This window comes from Gopherus flavomarginatus, chromosome 10 (assembly GCF_025201925.1).
Source record: "Gopherus flavomarginatus isolate rGopFla2 chromosome 10, rGopFla2.mat.asm, whole genome shotgun sequence".
In the NCBI taxonomy this organism is placed as follows: domain Eukaryota; kingdom Metazoa; phylum Chordata; order Testudines; family Testudinidae; genus Gopherus; species Gopherus flavomarginatus.
In genome coordinates, this window is record NC_066626.1 from 61,423,485 (window position 1) to 61,447,133 (window position 23,649).

Consider the following 23,649-nt stretch of genomic DNA (forward strand, 5'->3'; position numbering starts at 1 on the left):
CTTAAATCCAGGTCCCAGTGGCAAAACTCGGGGTTCTGCCCCGGGGGGGCTCCCAGACACCTCTTCAGCTGTGAGCCTCTGGTTGATTTAAAGGCCCTGGGTCTCCCAGCCACAGCTGGTGCCCTAGGGTCTTTAAATCTTAAGAGGCCACGCCTCTTCTGGATGAGGCCATGCCCCCCTCAGGATTCTGGCAGTACTGGTAAGTCCCATAAGTTATTTTCACCCCTGTGTGAGACTATATCAAAAGCCTTACTAAAGTCAAAATATACCAAACTTACTGCTTCCCCTCATCCACAAGGCTTGTTACCCTATCAAAGAAAGCTATTAGGTTGGTTTGACACAATTTGTTCTTGAAAAAATCCATGCTGACTGTTACTTATCTTCTTATTATCTTTTAGCTATTGGAAAACTGATTGCTTAATTATTTGCTCCATTATATTTTTGGGTACTGAAATTAAGCTGACTGGTCTGTAATTCCTTGAATTGTCCATATTCCCCTTTTTATAGATTGCTATTATATTTGCCCTCTTCAAGTCCTCTGGAATCTCTCCCCTCTTCATTAGTTTTTGAAGATAATCACTAATGGCTCAGATACATCCTCAGTCAACTCCTTAAGTATTTTAGCATGTATTTCATCAGGCCCTGGTGACGTAAAGACATGTCACTTGTTTAAGTAATCTTTAACTTGTTCTCTCCCTATTTTAGCATCAGTTCCTGCCTCATTTTCATGGGTACTCACTATATTAGATGTCCGATCACTACTAGCCTTTTTGGTGAAAACTGAACATGGCCACTGTGACACCAAAAAGTTGTTGTCACACAGAATAGGGTCTAAGGCTGTAGTATCTATGTTTTCAATGAGCACTAAGGTTACATAACCATCAAAAAGATCACTCTGAGAATTGAACCCAGTGAGAAATTTCTGCAATGCCAAAGCCAAATTTGACTTCTGCATAATTCATCTGTACTGGGAGCTCAACAAGTACCTTGAAATCTATTACAAAGGCATACTGGTATTATATCAGCATAAGAGGTGGCCTCAGCATCACAAAGACTTTTTTCCATTTTAACATGCCAGGACAGGGACTACCCTTAATGCCTATGAACCTGCTACCTTCTTTCTTGATCAGTGTGGACAACACTTGTCACTCAGGCCCATCACCTGGGCATCCTTTTTGACTCTGGCTTCTTTCTAGGTTCTTACATACAGGCTATATCTATATATTGTTGGGTTTGGGTTTTTTTTGCATAACATCTCTAAGATACGCCCTTTCCTATCTATACATCCAAGTTCTCAGCATCTCATGTCTCAATTACCATAACATCATTCTCTCTGGCTTTAACAAATGCAAGCTTCCTTCACCCATATCCATTCAGAATGCTGCTGCAAAGGTCATTTTCTTATTGCATCACTTTGACCATATCACCCCTCTTTTTATATCATTCCACTGGCTCCCTCTTCTCTTTTGTATCAAACAAGAGTTGCTTATCTTCACTTTCAAGACCCTTCACAGTCAGTCTGCGTTCTATCTATCATCTCTCATTTACTGTTCAGCTGCTAGTGCTCACTTCTGATCAGCCGATGATGTTGGTTTCCATGGCCCCCTGGTTAAAATTTAAAAAACCAACACCTTTGTGTTTTCTCCCATGCTCCCTCTCATGTTTGGGAGGCACTCCCCATAAATATGCACAAAGCCACCTCAGTTAATAGAGGAGGTATCTGAGCCTCTAGCTATTATCTTTGGAAAGTCATGGGAGATGGGAGAGATTCCAGAAGACTGGAAAAGGGCAAATATAGTGCCCATCTATAAAAAGGGAAATAAAAACAACCCAGGAAACTACAGACCAGTTAGTTTAACTTCTGTGCCAGGGAAGATAATGGAGCAAGTAATTAAAGAAATCATCTGCAAACACTTGGAAGGTGGTAAGGTGATAGGGAATAGCCAGCATGGATTTGTTAAGAACAAATCGTGTCAAACCAATCTGATAGCTTTCTTTGATAGGATAACGAGCCTTGTGGATAAGAGAGAAGCGGTGGATGTGGTATACCTAGACTTTAGTAAGGCATTTGATATGGTCTCGCATGATATCCTTATCGATAAACTAGGCAAATACAATTTAGAGGAGGCTACTATAAGGTGGGTGCATAACTGGCTGGATAACCGTACTCAGAGAGTAGTTATTAATGGCTCCCAATCCTGCTAGAAAGGTATAACAAGTGGGGTTCCGCAGGAGTCTGTTTTGGGACCGGCTCTGTTCAATATCTTCATCAACGACTTAGATATTGGCATAGAAAGTACGCTTATTAAGTTTGCAGACGATACCAAACTGGGAGGGATTGCAACTGCTTTGGAGGACAGGGTCAAAATTCAAAATGATCTGGACAAATTGGAGAAACGGTCTGAGGTAAACCAGATGAAGTTCAATAAAGACAAATGCAAAGTGCTCCACTTAGGAAGGAACAATCAGTTTCACACATACAGAATGGGAAGAGACTGTCTAGGAAGGAGTATGGCAGAAAGAGATCTAGCGGTCATAGTGGACCACAAGCTTAATATGAGTCAACAGTGTGATACTGTTGCAAAGAAAGCAAATGTGATTCTGGGATGCATGAACAGGTGTGTTGTAAACAAGACACGAGAAATCATTCTTCCACTCTACTCTGCGCTGGTTAGGCCTCAACTGGAATATTGTGTCCAGTTCTGGGCACCGCATTTCAAGAAAGATGTGGAGAAATTGGAGAGGGTCCAGAGAAGAGCAACAAGAATGATTAAAGGTCTTGAGAACATGACCTGTGAAGGAAGGCTGAAAGAATTGGGTTTATTTAGTTTGGAAAAGAGAAGACTGAGAGGGGACATGATAGCAGTTTTCAGGTATCTAAAAAGGTGTCATCAGGAGGAGGGAGAAAACTTGTTCACCTTAGCCTCTAACGATAGAGCAAGAAGCAATGGGCTTAAACTGCAGCAGGGGAGATTTAGGTTGGACATTAGGAAAAAGTTCCTAACTGTCAGCGTAGTTAAACACTGGAATAAATTGCCTAGGGAGGTTGTGGAATCTCCATCTCTGGAGATATTTAAGAGTAGGTTAGATAAATGTCTATCAGGGATGGTCTAGACAGTATTTGGTCCTGCCATGAAGGCAGAGGACTGGACTCGATGACCTCTCGAGGTCCCTTCCACTCCTAGAATCTATGAGTCATTATCCACATGCAAATCCTTCCTCAAAACTTTCCTTTGCCATGATGCTTATTAAAAACATGACTATGTTTAGGCTGCCAGTGTGCAGAGGCCACTGCCTATCATGCTGACCAATGCTGTCTCATTGTTTACTTGTACTCCCCCATCTAGTTATATTCATGAGTCATCTCTTGTCTTATGTTTAGACTGTAAGACCCTAGAGGGTAGGGACTGTCATCTTGTTCTGTGTTTCTACTGCACCTATCACAATGAGGTCTTTGTCACTATTATAATAAAAATAATAAATAATTGTAATAATGATATAATCAGTGAGGGGTCCTCTTCACCACTATCTCCGCTTCTCAAGTGGGTCATCAGTTCCAGGATCTCATTGTAACCATGCCTTAATTTGTCACACCTGAGGATGCCAAATTCAGGACGAACTGCTGAGAAGTAGAGCAAACCCAACCAAAGCTGATGGTTATTCTTTTGTAAGATACACCAAAACAGCCACAAAAGTAAATTCCTGTTTCACGACACTGGCTAGCAAGAAAACATAAAGGCAGTTTCCTCAGGCATTCCAGGTTTTATTTCACCACCAAAAATACTGGGTTCAGAGATGAGTGGTTCTTTACAACCAGTCTCATCAAATAATAAGTTCTTCTGATCCCAAAGGACCAACCACACACCCAGGTCAATATATAACTTTGATCTTACCCAAAAATCACACTGATATCAATCCTTTAGTATCTAAAATGTAAAGGTTTGTTTATTTATAGAAAGAAAAAAAATGTGAGAGTTAAAGGAGTCAATTACATACAGTAATGACAAAGTTCTTGGTTCAGACTTGTAGCAGTGATGGAATAAACTGCTGGCTTAAGTCAAATCTCTGGAGTACCTTCGCAGCTTGGATGGGTCTTTCAGTCCTTTGGTGAGAGTTTCAGTTTGTAGCAAAGTTCCTCCATAGGTAAGAAGCAGGAATAAAGACAAAATGGAGGTGTTTCCAGGGCCTTTTATAGTTTGTCATGTGGAGGGCACCCCATTCTTCTTACTGTGGATAATTACAGCAACAAGATGGAGTTTGGAGTCACATGGGCAAATCACATGTTCATGCCCATTTTTCCTCAGTCATTGCAGGAAGCCATTACTTACACTCCGGACAGCACATTTACATGACCATCCACTCAGTGTAGATGGGCATTTCCCATGGTCCATTGTCAATCAAGTGTTTCTTGATGAGCCACTTAATTTGAACAGTTCCTCCAAGATTGTGCTGGTGAGCTACTTTGTGGGTGTTACCCCAGGAGCAAACATTTGAAATCCAAGTATAAAGCCAATACTTACAACTTAAAATACAAAAATGATACATATTGTGACAAAGTTCCTCCTCTGCCTTGGTGGGTCCTGCACTTATTGGCAGATTTGCTCACCTCAGTGATCTTCCCCACAGTCTAGGAGAACTCCTCCTGTGTCTGATCAGGAGTTGGGAGGTTTGGGGGGAACCCGGGCCTGCCCTCTACTCTGGGTTCTAGCCCAGGGCCCTGTGGATTGCAGCTAACTATAGTGCCTCCTGTAACAGCTGCATGACAGCTACAACTCCCTGGGCTACTTCCTCATGGCCTCCTCCAAACACCTTCTTTCTCTTCACCACGGGACCTTCCTCCTGGTGTCTGATAACTCTTGTACTCCTTAGTCCTCCAGCAGCACACCCTCTCACTCTCAGCTCCTTGTGCCTCTTGCTCCCAGCTCCTCTCACATACTTCCTCTCCTCTGGCTCCCCCTTGCCTGACTGGAGTGAGCTCCTTTTAAAACCCAGGTGCCCTGATTAGCCTGCCTTGATTGGCTGCAGGTGTTCTAATCAGTTTGTCTGCCTTAATTGGTTCTAGCAGGTTCCTGATTACTCTAGTGCAGCCCCTGTTCTGGTCACTGAGGGAACAGAAAACTACTCATCTAGTGACCAGTATATTTGCCCTCTACCAGACTCCTGTACCCCACTGGTTTGGGTCTGTCATAATGCATACAGATAACACAATCATAACCTTTTCAAAAACACCTCGCTCAACAACCTTTGTACAATATTTGCTGCAAATATACAACAGTGGTTGTAACAATGATCTATATGGTAATATTTTAATCAGATAATGTCACACCCATCCACAACAAAGTGCTCATTAGGTGCTGGAAGATAAGATCCAGAATTTTCTAACCTATGCCACTCAGGGCTCATTGGTTATTTGAGTGAGACACAAATTAGGTCATACTTTCTCATTGGAAAGGATGCCAAAAATATTTGACTCCTTGGGACCACAAGAGGGCATTTTTGTGGCTCCAACAGTATTACTTTCCAAAAAGTCTGTGAAACATGGCAGTACAAGGGGATACTGTCTATAGTGAGGCAGCTCTCTAAGAATTACATTTATTATGGTAAATGACCATTTGTCTGGGTATTTAAAACCAATGAAGGCATCTATATTTTTCTTTATCAATTCACTTAGTGAGCTAATGCCACTATATAAAGAAAGTTCATCAGGGTGCAAGACTAATGCTAACACATGCAACAAATACTCCCGGAAACTGACCTGAGGAGTCATCAGAATTCATACTCATGTTATGAACTTTAATCCTTTTCCCATCAGACACACAAGTGCCAGAAAACATGTGAGTTTATACATGCTTTGATGACAGAAATGTAATATAAGCTTTCTCTGCTTTAGCTTTCCTTCATCTTTCATTATTTGTTTAGAGGTAACACCTTTCATTGGACTAACTAGGGAAAAAAGCATTGTACAGACAAGGCATTTGGGCATAAAAATCGCTTTCATCTTGTCTCAAAATTCCTTCATTCTGTACCACTCTTAACTAAGCAGTCGATTGTCCCATCCACTTCCAAGAACAAGTATTGACAAATGCAGAAAGGGTGGTGTTGATTCTCCTCTTCTTTCCACCTGTTCATTAACTCACTCTTCACAGTCAATTCTGTTCTATTTGTTAAGTTCATCAGTAGATGTCACATACAACCATTTTGTTTTTGTTTGTTTATTTGTTTTCATTTTATCTGTCAGCTTCCACCAGACTAAGATTGCAACTATTATTTCTTAGGTTGTTCAAAAGGAAAGATCATAGGTATGTGGAAACTTCATCCATCCTGACTAAATTAACTTTGAAAAAAGAAGCATTTTCTCAATGAGATGCATAGAGAAATTAGTTGCATAATTGTAATTAACATACAGTTCAATACAATTTAATTTTTGTGTATAGTCCTTTGTATATGTCAAAAACACTTTACAGAAATAGTACATTATGCTAGAAGAAATAATGTTGAGATTTCCAGAAAAATGGGGGAGCGGGAAAGAATGTTAATGGAGTAAAAGAATTGAGATAAATGTGACTTTTCACAAGAATGAGCTATGGGCTAAACAAATCAAGATAAGAAGATGGGCAAGAGACAGAGGGATTCAGATATGTGTATAATTTGCCCAAAGGTATTGTCCAAGATTAAAGCAAACAATGAAATGTCAGAGGACCAAAGTCAGAAGTTTAAATGATTTCATAATGGAAGATGTAAATAGATGATTTTAAGCTTCCAACAGGAATTTCAATAGATCCATTAAACGGGTGCAGTTTAAACTACTAGATGAAGATACTGGTGACACCAAATTGTTGTTTTTCTTCAGCTCCTCAGAAAACAATCTATAACCCTGAAAGCTGTACTGAGATCAAATAGAATAAGGGAAAGGAGTTATTAAATAGCTTGAGAAGAGTACTCTCTGCAATGTAAAGGGTGTCCAGTTAATTTGAGAGCAGTCAAGATTATTCTACTGGAAGTATTACTCAGAAAAGTGAGACAAGATCCACTTTCTCCATATCCTTTCTCAGGAGCATATTGTGAACTGTGGTAAATTGATGAGCATTTACTTGCACAAGTATTTTGATTTACCTCAGTGGGACTACTCACAAATGTGAGTAAGAGCTTTGCAATCTAACCCAACCTTAAGAAAAGGGAAATAGGTAAGTAGGAAACTGTGAAGTGTATGAGATGGTGATAATTACAGTTTTGAGCATGTCATACAGAGATCCCTTGGAGATGTTGATAATACTTTTTAGTCTTCAGAATTGATTACAGATGTTTATTAATGATAATGGAGTGATATTAGCGACAAGAGTAGGAAGGTAGGAGACAAAATAAGACTGGAGGAGAGTCTGGTGAAGTGTTTTGTTCACCATTGGAATGAAAGAATGAAGTGCTTGGAAGTTTGTGTTCAGCTGAATCCTAGAACAGTGGACTGATAAATTTAATCCAAGTATGTATTATCTTATGATGAGTGTTTTTCCCCCTAGATATCAATGAATGCATGATATTTGGCACCTGTTCACATCAATGTACTAATATTAAAGGATCATACAAATGTATATGTGAGAGAAATTATAAGGAAAAGAATAACAGCTGCATAGCAAAAGGTAAGGCTACAAAAATTATACCTAATTAATAATATTTAGTTAATTACTTACATATTTATTTACATATTTAATGCATACCACTGTATTTTGACTTTATATTTCATGTTAAGAAAAATGAGTCAAATATTTCAAACAATGTAGATTTACTTGTGATCATCAAGAAAGCCATCTTTCCAAATATACATAAGTAAACTATCCCTTTGCCTGCATGTGTTTTACATTTCTACCAACTACAATTTCTCCTGTTTAAATATGTTTTCCAACAAGGATAAGACACATAATATTAATATTAAAACACAAATGACTGAAAAGTCAGATAAAGATGTTATTTAATAATGCAGGTGTTGTGTTGAAGTTTGAGAAGCTTGGGAGCAGAATCAGATTTTTTTCATGGACACATTTTCTAATGTTTGAAGCAAATGACTGGGTATTTGGAGGCTTTCTCACTGGTTTGCTGAGCAATCTTGGACAAATTACCTAGGGCCCCATTACCAAAGGTATTTAGGCACCTAATTCACATAGGCACTTTTGAAAATCCCACTAGGCACCCATCTGCATCTTTAGGTACCCAGGTACTTTTTGAAATCTGACCTTAATCTCTCTGTGCCGCAGTCTCAAACTGGAAGTGGGACAATAATATTTACCCACTGTAGCATAATGCTTTGAAGTAATATATAAATTCAAAGTGAATACAAATGCATATATTATTATTGTTGGCAAAATAGTCGTGGATAATGGACTGTGTTAAGAAATGAGTGTTGTATGATCCTCCACATTATACAACATTTAGCGGACCAATTTTCATTGACTTAAAAGGAAAACAAGCAATAATCTACTGCCTGAGTGAAATAATTTAAATTTCTATTCTCTATTGAAATGTCATTTTTCAGTTGTTGGATATATAAAAGTATGTCCACAGTACTTCCATAGTAGTTCCTAATAATCCTACAGTGGAGGTGAGGTTATAGTGTATTATGGGTGGCAACAGTCAATGCCATATGAACACTGAATGCCCCATTTTTCCTAATGGTGACCTTTCACAGAAGGATGCCTCTCCTGAGTCAATATTAATTTGCTCTACACATAATAAGAACTCTACCAGGGTTCATAATCCTCATTTGCTATTGAGGAACCAGTAAAATCAAGATAAAGGATCTTGAGCACACCATGCTGCTGTTCGTGGGTAGCTACTTGTAATAAAGGGTGACATAGAAGAATTTAACATTAGGCTTATAATTTAATAAATACCTTTATCTCTTGATAATTAGTCTTCATACAAGTTTTTGTTCATGCTCATTACCCTGTCTGTCTATGCACCATTCTGGGGGATAGCACAGAATAGTGTGGTATAACTGCATGGCCACTTTTTCTGTTACTATTTCCTGTGAAATAGCTCCCATTATGACATTTTTTTAGCAATAGTGGGGGGAGCAAATGGCATTGAATATTTTATATCCATAAGACATGAAATCTTGGATGGTAGTTACTGTAAATCATTTATTGTGGACGAATATGATCTAAATTTTAAAATAAAGCAAAGACCATTAGTGTGCTCTTTATATATCCAATAATTATATATTTTTTCTCAAACTTCCTTTATAGATTTCAGAGAATACTATTTTATATAGATAATATTAATGGTACCCAGGCATTTCAGATAGGTAATAACTGGGGTATCTCAGATACCACTGTGATTAAATGCTGAATTTAATGGTGAACATGATTCATGACACTATTCCATTTGTGTTCCCATTGAAGTCAGTTTCAAAACTCTGTTAATTTCTGTGGAAACAGGATCATTGCCCTTTCTTAATTTGTAGAGCAAGTTCAAATAATGCATATGAACTCTTAGCATGTAAAAATTGCCTTTAATGTATGTATGTTTATTTAAGAAGTTTTAAAAGTACATAATTAATATGAAATGGGATATATGTAGTAGTGAGTATTAAAATTATATTGCTATGTTTGCACAATCTCCCCTACCATTCATATGTTGCTTGTGTTTTTAATCAATACACTCCTTGAGGCAAGGACTATGTATGGGTATCATCTAGCACACTGCAGGCATTACCAGAGTATTACTACTTCTAATAGTATGATAGTGTTTATAAGGATGGGCAAATGCAAACCAAGTTCCCTTGTTAACATTAAGAAATTATACCATATAAACCTAAAAAAAATCGATACAAATGAAAAATATTGATTTTTACTAGGTGTTAGTTGAAATTCACTTTATTTTTGTATTTCATTATAATAATCCCCAGGCTCTGAAGATCAAGTTCTCTACATTGCTAATGACACTGATATCCTGGGTTTTATATATCCATTCAACTACAGTGATGTTCATCAACAAATTTCACATGTTGAACATAATTCAAGGATAACTGGGATGGATGTATATTATCAAGGTGATATGATTATTTGGAGTACTCAGTTTAATCCAGGAGGTATTTTCTACAAAAAGCTCCACAGCAGAGAAAGAAGACAAAGTAATAGTGGTTTGATCGTAAGTAAACCAACCTGATAATTGCAAGATGCAAATCTTTGCTTATTTACTTATTTCTCCTTTTCAATGATATATATCCATTTTGTCTTGGTTGGAGAAAATATTAAATTTATACAGATGTGTATGCTATATGAAATAAGTTTTACTTGATCAGGACTTTATTTAAATTACATGTGCTTCAAAATAAATCACTAGTACCTTCCTTAGTTATAAACTCTATGGGACAGTAATATTCTGGAGAGAGCTTTGAAGGGTTTTCCGGAGACCCTGGCTATAATTCTGCCATGAAAATGAAGGTTCTTATGCTTTACTTGCCTGTGAATGAGATTATCCCCTCTCTGGGTACCATTTAGTAAGACAGATGATTTATCTTGTAGATGATAAAAGTACTTGTAGAGCAAAATTCAAGTAAAGTGCATTTAATATTAGCTTGCCAAGTGGTAGTACTTCCTCCCTCAATTATAGTTATGAAACTTAATTTCATTTAAACAGGAAAACAAACAAATTGCTTCTCTCTTCCCATATACCTTTTCTCTGCAAACACATATATTCCCTGGTACATGAAGCTTATTACAGGCTAATGGAGATATTTTTTGTTAAACTATTGGCAGCACATCACTAATACAGGAAGTCTGAGATCTGATGTGGATGTTACTTAATATGTGTGTGTGTGAGAGAGAAAGAGAGCTTTCAGTGGAAGGAGGGAAGAAAGGATAGAGATCTTGACATAATAATAAACATTATTGAAAAAACATAAAATGACAAAAAATGGAGTAAGTCTATAAATTGGTATACCTCCAAAAATTCTGAAGGAATTTAAGAGTTGCTAACAATAATAGGCAACCTCTCATTAAAATCAGTTACTATTTCTGAGAACTAGAGAATAACATATGTACCCACTGCAAGCCAGATCTTCAGCTGCTGTCAATCACCGTAGCTCAACCTTTAATAGAGACCACTGACTGAAGCAATAGTTAAAAATGAGGGAGAAACCGCCACTGCTTTGTCAAGTAGAACTGTAGAACTCTAGTCTCTTAGAATTGTTTGATCATGTAAACAAAGTTGTAGATCAGGCCTGCACAACTGGTAAAGTGGCGAGGGCCAAAACCTCCCGGCCCCGCAGAAACACCCCACCCCAGGGCCACCCAGCCCTGCCGAAACAAACCCTTCTTCCCCAGCACCGCCCCACCAAAACAGCTGTGGGCCAAAAAGGAAGGTTGGGGGTGGGGTGGTGATACTTGATTTTAAATCAACCAGGGGCTCCCAGCTGAAGAGGTGGCTGGGAGCCCTCAGGGTCAAATTAAAGGGCCCGGGGCTCCGGCAGCTAGGGAAACCCAGCAGGGTCGACTCTAGGTTTTTTGCTGCCCCAAGCAAAAAGAAATTTGGCTGTCCCCCCATCCCAGCCCTGGGCTCCCACCTGTACCCCCCTGCTGCCCCAGGTCCTGGGCTCTCCCCCCACCCACCCACACTCCCTGCTGCCCCAGCGCTGGGCTTCCCCCTTTCCTCCCCACCAGTGCCCTCCTCTACCCTGCTGCTGCCCCAGCCCTGGGCTCCCCCCAACCAATGCCCACCCCCTACACCTCCTGCCACCCCAGCCCTGGGTCACTGGTAACTCGCTCCTAGGGCAGGTCCTTCAGCAGGAATTTTGGTTGTGCACAAAACACAGGCAGAATTGGTTCCCATATGGTTACAGAGCTGCAGTAAAGTAGAACAATTTTCAGCTTGTGTGATTGGAGGATATCTGGATGCATATTATAAGACTGTCCTCCATAAATGAGGAAAAGTTGAGGTGCCTTTATTATTCTTTTGTTCCACTCTTTCTTTCTATGGGGAATTTGCCAATGTAATATCACTGTCTTCCTTTTAAACAAACAAAAAGGCAATGGCTGTTGAAAATAGCAATTCTAGTCCTAATAAGCATTTCTTGCTCAGTTTTATCCTACTTTTTCTACAGCAAGTTACAGTGGATCAGGATATTTGATTTGGGAGAAATGAAGTAACAGCTGCCCAAACTGAGCTTGAGCGCTCCTGAATTTTGAGGTGTTCAAATCTGGAAGGCAGGTGCTGTGGGCGGGGGGGCTGTGGGCTCCACGGGGGAGCATGGCAGCAACATGTCTGAAGCTGCACGGAGCCAGACACGCTGGTCTGTGTCATGGTAAGGGGGCTGGGGGTTGGAGAAGGGGTAGTGGGTTCCAGGGGGCAGTCAAGGGACAGGGAGTGGGGGGGTTGGATGGGGCGGAGGCTCAGGGGGGCAGTCAGGGGACAGGCAGCAGTTGGATAGGCATGCGAGTCCCAGGGGTTAATCAGGGGACAGGTAGGGGGTGGGGTCCTGGGGGGAAGTTGGGGAGGCCTCAGGAGGGGGCAGCTGGGGACAAGGAGAAGAGAGGCTTAGATAGGGGCTGGGGTCCCAAGGGGCAGTTAGGAACAGGGGTCTCGGGAGGGGGCAGTCGCGGGACAAAGAGCAGCAGCATTTAGCTAGGGGATGAGATCCTGGGGGCAGTTAGGGGCAGGGGTCCCGAGAGAGGGATATCAGGGGACAAGGACCAGCGGTGCTTAGATAGGGGGTGGGGGTCCTGGGGGGAAGTTGGGGCAGGGGTCCGCGGAGGGGGCAATCAGCAGCCACAGGCCGGGATTCAAAGGGCTCTGGGCTGCCCGCAGCCGTGAGGAGCTGAGCCCTTTAAATCCCAGCCGCGGCTGGGATTCAAAGGGCTCTGGTCTGCCCGTCGTTGAGGTGAGCCCTGAGCCCTTGAAATCCCAGCCGCAGCTGGAAATCTCTGCGGGCAGCCCAGAGCCCTCTGACTCCAGCCACGGCTGAGATTTAAAGGGCTCAGGGCTCCCCGCGGCTGCCGGCAGCCCAGAGCCCTCTGACTCCGGCCACGGCTGGGATTTAAAGGGCTCAGTGCTCCTCACAGCTGCCGGCAGCCCAAAGCCCTTTGACTCCCAGCTGCAGCTGGGATTTAAAGGGCTCAGGGCTCCCCGCGGCTGCTGGCAGCCCAGAACCCTTTGATTCCCAGCTGCGGCTGAGATTTAAAGGGCTTTGGGCTCCCAGCCACTGCAGACAGCACAGAGCTCTTTGATTCCCTCCCTGGCTGGGATTTAAAGGGCTCTGGGCTCCCAGCTCTGGGCTGCCCGCAGAGCGCCCTGTGCAGGGGATTTAGAATCCCCCAGCAGGCCGCACAGTGAGGCTCCACGAGCTGCATGTTGTAGATAAAGGCCTGTTGTAGATAAAGAGAACCAGGTGACATAATTTATTTAGACTTTCAAAAAGCCTTTGACAAATCCCCACACAACAGGTTATTAAGGAAACTAAGTAATATGAGGGGTAAAGTTCTGTCATGGATTATAAACTGGCTAAGAGACAGAAAATAAACAGTCAGAATAAATGGTTAATTTCCTTGTGCATCTTTAAATGGCTCACCATTTAAACTTGCTAATAGGACCTTGTTGAGTTGATAAAGGGTTTTAACTATCACCTCTTTTAGAGCCACTCCAGATTCTTTGATCCGTGTATTTCCTCTTGTCTCTTCTCAGGCTGTTTTTCACTGCTTTGTCCTTTTTTAATACAGATCTTTTTTTACTGGGTCTTTTTCTGGAGGTATTTTTGAGTAGCTAATATTTGCTTTGGTTTGTTTCCTTCTTTCACACAGTTCCATATATCCTCACTTATCCAGAATTTAGGTTTGCTTATTTGGAAACCAATTACAGTTGTTTGAGCATCTGTGATACTGTCATGGAGATAGGATACGTCAATGTTATCTTGTAGCACCTGAAATCTGTTGTTCAGTTTAGTTTGAAATAGCTGCTGTAATTACTTGTCTATTAGCCATTGGCTGTCAATTTTCTTGGTGGTTTTAGGGGTTTTGTTTTTGTTAAGTTTGGTCTTCAATCTTGCCACACACAAATGTGATTATTTCTGATGTCAGTTTCTATTTATGCTATGACACTGTGGAGAGTTGATCTAAATTTCCTTCAGTACGTATATGGTCACTCTGGTTCCTGGTAATCCATCTAGGGAATTCCACATTACCATTTGGATTTTTTTGTGGGGGAATAATTTTCCACCAGTTACAGGCCCCAAGACCAGCACAGTTCTAACTGTCTTTAACTGCTCTCATTTTGGGAACCAGGGCTGTGCTTACTCATTGCTTTCCCCTTTTGTTGTCATAGAGTTTAAGGCTAGAAGTGTCCACCAGATCATCTAGTCTGAAATGCCATATATCACAGGCAAATAACACAATTCAGCCACCCCCACACTAACCCAACAACCAGAATTAAACCAAAGTATTACCATCTCCAGGAGACTAAACTATTCTATGCACAGGCAGAGAACAGGAGGGGCCGATGTATTATCCCCAGCCTTGTCATTGAAGTCCCCCTTACTAAGCAGATGTAATGCTTGGGAATATTGTCTGTCAGAGGTTGTAAACAATAGAAAAACTAATCTTTGATCTCATTGTTGTCTCATTGTCATTTTCATGTATGGTATTTGAAGCCTATCTTGGAGCAATTGTCTGTTAATTAACTTCTAATGTATAAACTGTTTTTCTATTTGAAAGTCTTAATTAATGATACTTCCTCTGAGTGGTAATCATTTTATTTCTCTGAATATATTCTACTTTTTCATTTTTGAATCACTTTTTATCAGCTCCTGGCCATCGACATTCATTTAGTCCAAGGATTTCTGAATCTATTCATTCAGTTCTTTCAGCATCTGCACTGCTTTTATTGTTGCAGCCATTGTTCTACTGTTCCATACATTCATAGTTTGTTTTTACCATTAATAAAGAATTTCTCAGAGTCATGGCTTTCCCTCAAACCCACTGTTTCTGCTGAGACAGAATCCACTGCTTTGGCCTTCTGCTTGCCGGAATGGCTGCCTTGTTGCCTTTCTATAGCTTCGCTTCCCTGTGAGGATAGGTTCTTGGCTTTAACTCTCAATCTCCAACCTGGAGGACCAATGGAATGCTTTTCTGTTGTCCTGAATCTTTGACCTATCTAGCTTGGGTAACCTAACTAGGAGTTAAAATTCCCACTGGCATAGCTCTTAGGGTTAATGGAGCACACAAGCCTTTGCACCACATCAAGGTGCAGGACCCATGGAAGGGAAGAATAGTTTGAAAAAAACAAATGTGATGCCACTCTTTAATGAAGAATAAGAGGACAATTAGTGCAATGGAAAGGCAATAAATTTAAAATAGATAGCAACCAACTGTCTGATCTGGTGTGATTTTTCTTATATCACAAGTATTAAGGACTCTGTTATACTGGAATCCTGTTGCAAGACTTAGTGGATCCTTCTTATAACTTCTCTTCTAAAAGGAAGGAAGGATACTATAACATCCCTATGGGATATGATTTTCATGTATTTAAAAATGAAAAGAGTACAGTATTTCATATTTATTCCCTTCTTAATGTATATCATTATATTGCTAACTGCCTGACTGGTGTTCTCAGGCAAAAAAGAAAAAAGCTTAATATTTGTAAATAGACCTAAATGTCACTTCATCCACCTCCGCAGAAATGCTGAGTTTTTTTCTTAATGTATTTTCAAGTAGTTTTTACTGGAAAATAAAATGAATATTGATTTGGACATTTTACAAAAAAAAAAAAGAGCTTGGAACTGCATTAAGGACATTATCGCCACTTCCAATGAGGGTAATAATGTGACCTTTGTGCCTGTGTTTATGTAAGTGTTTCAGAATTAGATAATTGATTACATATTAAATATTTTTATTTTATTCTGTTAATTAGTATTAATTCCTGATACTTGTGTTCACATGGTAGATATGGACTACATGAACATGGACTCCGTAGTACCATATTCTCCTCTAGACTATAAAATGTCTTCTAGCTGTCATTTCTTGCTTACCAGTCTTCAGACTCCTCTAAGTATCCTTCATCCAATTTCATTTCCCTGGCAAATGAATGTTTTTCTCTTCTTACCTTCTGAGAGGGGGAGCCAAGTTGAGTTTATCTCGGCTGTGCGTGAGGATAGTGAAGTGAAGGAGAGGTGGACAGATCCAGCTGTGTTATATGCTATGCCCCTCCTAAAAATTCAGAGAAGTTCCTCCACTGGCTTTCTAGAGGTCAGGGTCAAGTCACAATGGAAACTTGGGAGGCTAAGCTGAGTAGGTACATTTCTGTGCAAAAGTGGCGGATATCTATGCCTAATTAATTCTGCTAAAAACAGCTCTTCAGTCTCTCAGAAAGGTCTTTATTTGGACAGTCTGGGGGAAGAAAAGGTGTGTGTGTGTGGGGGGTGATTGGTGAATACTTGTAGGGTAGGAGCCCCATTCTGTGCTGGTAAGGGGACACAAGAACAGTACAGAAGATCTGGCCCACTGACCCAGCATCTCTTAGACTCAGGCTTCACTTCACTGTGGATCCATGAAGGTATGGGACATAACACCTGCCTCCTCTAGGCCCCCTCAGACTCCACAAGGTGAAACTTGCATGGTTTTCTGGACATTCTGTCTTCTTCCTTTGGCTACTCTGCCTGGGGCGATTATATATTCTTATAATTCCACATCCTTTTGATTCATTGAAGAATACTTCTATCTTTCAGCCAATCCAGAGTTGTAAGCAATGATCCAAAATACTATAGATTCACTCTCTGCTGATTCCATATTATGCTCTCTGTTCAGTCACATCCTTACTTTCCTTGGCATTCTATCACACTATCTGTATCTGTGCTTAAAACTAAATAGACTCACCTCAACTTTGCTGATATTTTCTGTTTGCTGCAGCATTTCTCTGGTCCTTCCCTATGCTTGCCTTATGTGATATACTGGAAGCCACTAGTCAAGATGTACTGTATCTTCCCAAACTGTGCTCGTCAGTCAGTGGGTTGGTTTTTTTGTTTTTTTGTTTTTTTTTGGCAAATCAGTCAGTAAATTCCCAAAGAGATTGTCCATCTCTGATAGACCTCTGTTACATTTGCGAAGCACTCATGTCCCCCTGCTCTAACACATAATTGATCGACAGGTTAATTAGTTTTCTAAGCAATCAATATTACTTTAATGCTGGTGCTTAAATTTGGTATTTGGAAATTTGGAAGTCTGACAATTCCTAAATTGTAACTCAGGTTTTTGAAGTGATAAACTGCCAAAGGTTAAATTGTATCTTTTAGTCTAGATTGAGCAGTATCTTTGATCTGTAAATCAGGGCAGTAAACTTGAACAAGGCTCACCTGTGTTTGTAAGTAATTACATTAATACAAAAATCCCTCAGATGAAATTACACTGAGGGATTAGCTTTCCACAGATATCTGCAGATTTCTATAAATCTATGAAACAAGTTAAAGTTTGATTCAAATGGATGCACTGAAACAATTCAGAGTAGATATTAACTCTGACAGAAGCAAAAGATGCATGCATTTTTATCCTGTGAAAACTGTATATTTAAACTAGTGATAAATGATAAAGCTAATAACTGACATCCTTTGAAACTGGATACATCAATTAATTGGGACAATTTTTTCAAGACAGAGAGAGAGTTGTTGTGACTCAAATTCAGATACTGTTTTTGGTGAAGGAGCATAGAAAGAAAACTGGCAATTAGAAGAATTGTAGTCTAATAATAACAGAAATGCACTTTCTGTAAAGCTTTCTGTATATTAACCTGTAATACAGAAGTGACTTGTCCTATAAAAAGCAGTTGCTAGACTATTTTTCTAAATGTATCTTTGTAGAGTTAGATTATTATTTATGGGTTTATTATTTATGGAACATAAAATCATTTTTAATAATTTAGTAATTCTGCCTTTTACAAGCAAGATTGAATGAATTGTGAATGCTGTGTTAATACACATTAAAAACCAATACTGTAGGCAAATTGCTATTTAACTAGTGTTGCAAATATTTAAGATATATCAAATGTAAAAGATGTAGTTTCACATATTCATTTTCCAGCATATCCTCTTTTTTTTGGTCAATCTTTCCATTCAGTCCACTGTTTCTTTTAAACAGTTACTCTTATTGTTTTTCCATAGTGTTAATTATACAAATATTGATTGCTAAGGATAAACAATTCTTCTTAAAGTATTGTCTGCACAGATCCATACAGTAACAACTCTCTTAACATTTGTAGTTATGTTCCTGAAAAATGCTACTTTAAACAAAACAATGTTAAGCGAATCCAATTTCTCCATAAGAATTAATGTAAATGGGGGGGGGGTTAGGTTCCAGGGAAATTTTTTTCACTAGACAAAAGACATTATATACATATACAGAATAGTGAGATAAGCCACCGTGCACCGAGTCTACTCCCCAGCTGGAACGCCAGGTGGCGGAATGGGTCAAGCTCCCACTCCCTGACCCTGCTCCCTGACAGGAGCGCTGGGTGGATGGGTGGAGCGGGGCAAGCCAAACAACCTTATAACGGAATGTTGCACGACTTTAAACGAGTATGTTCTCTAATAGATCGGCAGCCTAATAACAAAACGATGTCAACTAGGATGACTTTAAGTGAGGAGTTACTGTACTTCTGAATGTACACTCCACGTCTTCACAAGAGCAACAGTTGGAGCTATAAGTGTGTGTACCTTCATTGTATCAGATGTCAGGCCCAAATAATATAAAGAGCTACCACTCAGTTTCTTCGAGCTAATGGACAACCTAGTCAGAGCTCTCTAGAATTCCTCTGCTTTTTGCTTTTCTCTACATAGTTTGTCTTATCCTTAGTGGCCATGGTGGACTAGCATACATTGTACCTTCTATACGCTGGTGATTCTTACCTGCTGAGGAGATTCTGTCTTTGTGCAACTTTAACCCAGATGGCTGGGCGAGAATGAGACCCCGAGCTCTGGCAATTCCTGACAGAAGAAGCCCTTAGCTTGGTGCAAGGTGATTGTAAATTAGCACCAGGCCCTTATTCCCTGCTTATGGGCAAGTCAGTGTTGGAATCCCAAAAGGCTTCAGCTCCAAAGGGCCGAAAGGGTCCAACTGATCCAACTAGTGTTATCTGTCTCCCCTTTGGATCCAAGTCAGTAGCCGGTATCATCTGATGGCTGCTTAATAAACTGTGTTAAAGGAGCTGTAGGGTTGTGTATTGCATGATAACTGAAGGCTCCAACATTTCAGGATTATTCTTGCCTGATCTATATCTAATATGGCATTCTCTCAGTTTTGGGAATAAAATATTGCTCTATAATCAATAATCGTACTGTGATAGTTTCTAAACCCTATGTTGTTACTGTGAATTTTTTTAAATCTTCAGTTCATAAGAACGTACTAACAGCCATACTGTGTCAGACCAGTGATCCATCCAGCCCAGTATCCTGTCTTCTGACAGTAGCTAATACTAGATGCTTCAGAGGGAATGAGCAGAACAGGTAATCATCAAGGGATCCATCCCCTGTTGCCCATTCCCTGCTTCTGGAAAACAGAGGTTAGGAACACTTCAGAGCACGGTTTTACATCTCTGCCCATCCTGACTAGTAGCCATTGATAGACCTATCTTCCATGAACTTATCTAGTTCATTTCTGAACCCTGTTATAGTCTTGTCTTCACAACATCCTCTGGCAAGGAGTTCCACAGGTTGATAGTGCATTGTGTGAAGAAATACTTCCTTTTATTTGTTTTGAACCTGCTGTCTATTAATTTCATTTGGTGACCCCTAGTTCTTGTGTTATCAGAAGGAGCAAATAACAAGTCTTATTAATCTCTCCTCGTATGGAAGCTAATAATTTTTCTTGCCCTTTTCTGAAACTTTTTCAATTCCAATATGTCTTTTTTGAGATGGGGTCACCAGTTTTACATGCAGTATTCAAGATGTGGGCCTACCATAGATTTATACAGAGACAATATGATAGTTTGTCTTATTATCTATCACTTTCCTAATGAGTCCAAATATTTTGTTAGCTTTTTTGACTGCCACTGCACATGGAATAGATGCTCTCTTGAGTGCTAATAACTAATTTTATATGTATCATTTTATATGTATAGTTGTGATTATGTTTTCCAATGTGTTACTTTGCATTCATCAACTTGAATTTCATCTGCCATTTTGTTTTGTGAGATTTCTTTGTAATTCTTCTCAGTCTGCTTTGGACTTAACTATCTTGAGTGGCTTTATATTGTCTGTAAATTTTGTCACCTCACTGTTTACCTCTTTTTCCAGATCATTTATGAATATGTTGAACAGTACTGGTCCCAGTACAGACCCATGGGGGGCACCACTATTTACCTCTCTCCATTCTGAAAACTGACCATTGATTCCTACCCTTTAATTCCTATCTTTTAACCAGTTATTGATCCATGAGAGGACCTTCCCTTTTATCCCATGACAGCTTACTTTAAGAGCCTTTGGTGAGAGAACTTGTCAAAGGCTTTCTGAAAGTCCAAGTACACTATATTGACTGGATCATCCAGGTCCACATGCTTGTTAACCCCGTCAAAGAATTCTAGTAGTTTGATGAGACATGATTTCCCTTTAGAAAAACCATTTTGACTCTTCCCCAACAAATGGTATTCATGTATGTATCTGACAAATCTGACAAATCTGTTCTTTACTATAGTTTCAAACAGTTTGCCTAGGACTGAAATGAAGTTTACCAGCCTGTAATTGTCAGGATTGCCTCTGGAGCCTTTTTTAAAAATTGGCATCACGTTAGCTGTCCTGTAGTTATCTGGTACAGAAACTGATTTAAATGATAAGTTACATACCACAGTTAATAGTTTTACAATTTCACATTTGAGTTCTTTCAGAACTCTTTGGTGAATACCATCTGGTTCTGGTGACTTATTACACTTTAATTTATCAATTTGTACCAAATCTCCACTGACACATGAATCTGGGATAGTTCCTCAGATTTGTTACCTAAAAAAGAAAGACTCAGGTTTGGGAATCCCCCTCACATCCTCAGCCATGAAGACTGATACAAAGAATTCATTTAGTTTCTCTGCTATGGCCATATTTTCCTTGAGTGATCCTTTAGCATCTCAATTGTCCAGTGGCCCTACTGGTTGTTAGCAGGCTTCCTGTTTCTGATGTACATACAACATTTTTGCTCTTACTTTTTTAGTCTTTGGCTAGCTGTTCTTCAAATTCTTTTCTAGCTTTTCTACTTATAGTTTTACATTTCACTAGCTTTTACTTCTTTGTTTAGCCACGGTGATTTTTTTTGGTCCTCTTACTATGTTTTTAATGTGGAGTATACATTTAAATTGAGCCTCTATTATGGTATCTTTATAAAGTTTCCATGTAGCTTGCAGGGATTTCCCTTTGGGAATTGTACCTTTTAATTTCTGTTTAATTTCCTCATTTTTGTGTAGTTCCTCTTTCTGAAATTAAATACTACTGTAGTGGGCTGATTTGGGGTTCCTCTGCCCCCACAAGGATGGTAAATTTTATTATGTTATGGTCAGTAATACCAAGTGGTTCAGCTGGATAGTTGAAATCCTCCATTATTTTTTAGTTTAATTTTATAGCCTTTCTAATCTCCCTGAGCATTTCACAGTCACTATAACCATACTGGTCAGGTGGTTGGTGGTATATCCCTACTGCTATATTCTTATTATTCAAGCATGGAATTACTATCCATAGAGATTCGTGGTAGTTTGGTTCATTTAAGATTTTTACTTCATTTGACTCTAGGCTTTCTTTTACATATAGTGCCACTCCCCATCCCAGTACATCCTAGTCTATCCTTCCAATATATTTTGTACCATGGTATTACTGTGTCCCATTGATGTTCCTCGTTCTGTCAAGTTTCTGTAATGCCTGTTATATCAATATCCTCATATCAATATGAGGTATTCTAATTCACCCATCTTAGTATTTATATTTCTAGCATTTTTATACGTGCACTTAAAAATTGTCACTTTTTAGCTTTTTGACATTATGTGATGTAATTGAATGGGACTTTTTTACATGTGACTGTTTCTCATCATATCTTACCCATTTTTTATCACTTTCCATCCTCTCCTCCTTACTAGGATATAGAGAATCTCCATTAATAGATCGTCCCCTAAGGGATGTCTCCTCCACACTTGTCGGCTTTCCTTCACTCCTTCATTTAAAAAATGCTGTACGTTCTTTTTAATTTTATGTGCCAGCAATCCAGTTCCATTTTGGTTTATGTTGAGCCTATCCTTCCTATATAGGATCCCCATTTCCCTAAAGGTTCCCCAGTTCCTAATAAATCTAAACCCCTCCTTTCTACACCATTGTGTCATCCACGCATTGAGACTCTGTAATTGTGCCTGTCTAACTGGCCGTGCACGTGAAACTTGAAGCATTTCAAAGAGTGCTACCATAGAGGTCCTGGACTTCAATCTCTTATCTAGCAGCCTAAATTTGGCCTCCAGGACCTCTTTCCTATCCTACATGTACCACAGTCACTGGCTTCTCCCTATCACTACATGTAAGTCTGTCTAGATGTCTCAAGAGCTCCACAATCTTCACACTCAGCAGGAAGTCACCAAGTGGTTCTCTCAATTGTCGCAAAACCCAGCCACCTGTTTCTAATGACCAAATCCCCCATTACTATGATCTGTCTCTCTCTAATAACTGGAGTTCCCTCCCTGAAGAGGTATCCTCAGTGCAAGAGATACTCTGGCATCATCTGGAAGGAGGGTACCCACTATGGGATCATTTCCCTCTGCTCCAGTTTGATGTTTTCCTTCCCTGAGATGTTCATCCTCCTCAGTAGTACAGAAGCTGTCAAACCGGGGTTGGGACTGTTTTTCTGTGTAAAATTAGTCTCCAAAGCATAAAGTTGTTGATCTCAAGTCTAACCAACTGAATCATTCTTCATAACAGAGATCCTAATTAATTAGAAACAACACTATTACAGGATAAGAATTTGCTTGCAACCCCAAACTCTCAAATAAGTGAAAGTATATTTTGTTGCAGAGATTACTGTAAGAAATATTATTAAAAATGTGTATCCTTTATGTTCCTATTTATTTATCCTTATTCTGTCCTGTTAGAGGGCTGCCGTCAGCATTGTTACTGGAACCCCATCGTGCTCCCGTCACATAATAGTTAATGGCAGAAGTAGGGGGATTGTCTGCTCACTGTACCAGAAATTAGGAGCCCCAGCCCCATTCTCCACCTTCTTTAGAAGATGTCTCCTCCTAATGCAATTCCAGTTTTTCAGGGTACTGGATCCTGAACAAATAGCTGCTCTGGCCACTTGCCAGTTTCCAACAAAATGAATTGTACAGCCTTACCTAACCACCAAGGCCCTGGGCTGCTGAGATGAAAGTGGGGAAAAAATCCACACTGCTCAGGCCAATCTTGTACCTATTGGGTTCCGGGAACTGGGCAGGTGGAAACCCGCCCATTGCTAATGGATCCCCCCCACCCCGCAGCCTAAGGGGAGGATCTACAGGACCTCAGAACCCAACTGATTCTGGGGAACAACTAATAAAAGAACAGGGACAGAAGTGCGGTCAAAGGATCATAAGAAGGCAGCCTGATGGGGACACCGAGCATAGAACCCCGGACAGCGCCCACTGCTCCTCGAAGGCATCAAGGGAGCCAGTGGACGCTGCCCAGAGGAA

General features: G+C 40.0%; 1 protein-coding gene across 5 annotated transcripts in view; it reads left to right on the forward strand.

Moving 5' to 3' along the window:
* Positions 1-23,649, forward strand: part of LRP1B (LDL receptor related protein 1B) — a 1,302,041-nt gene that overhangs the window by 1,177,035 nt on the left and 101,357 nt on the right. For all 5 annotated transcript variants that reach the window (XM_050969143.1, XM_050969139.1, XM_050969140.1 and 2 more), the window contains 2 exons: positions 7,515-7,634; positions 9,899-10,140. In XM_050969143.1, the coding sequence (XP_050825100.1) occupies positions 7,515-7,634; positions 9,899-10,140 (362 nt within the window). The remainder of the gene's footprint in view (positions 1-7,514; positions 7,635-9,898; positions 10,141-23,649) is intronic.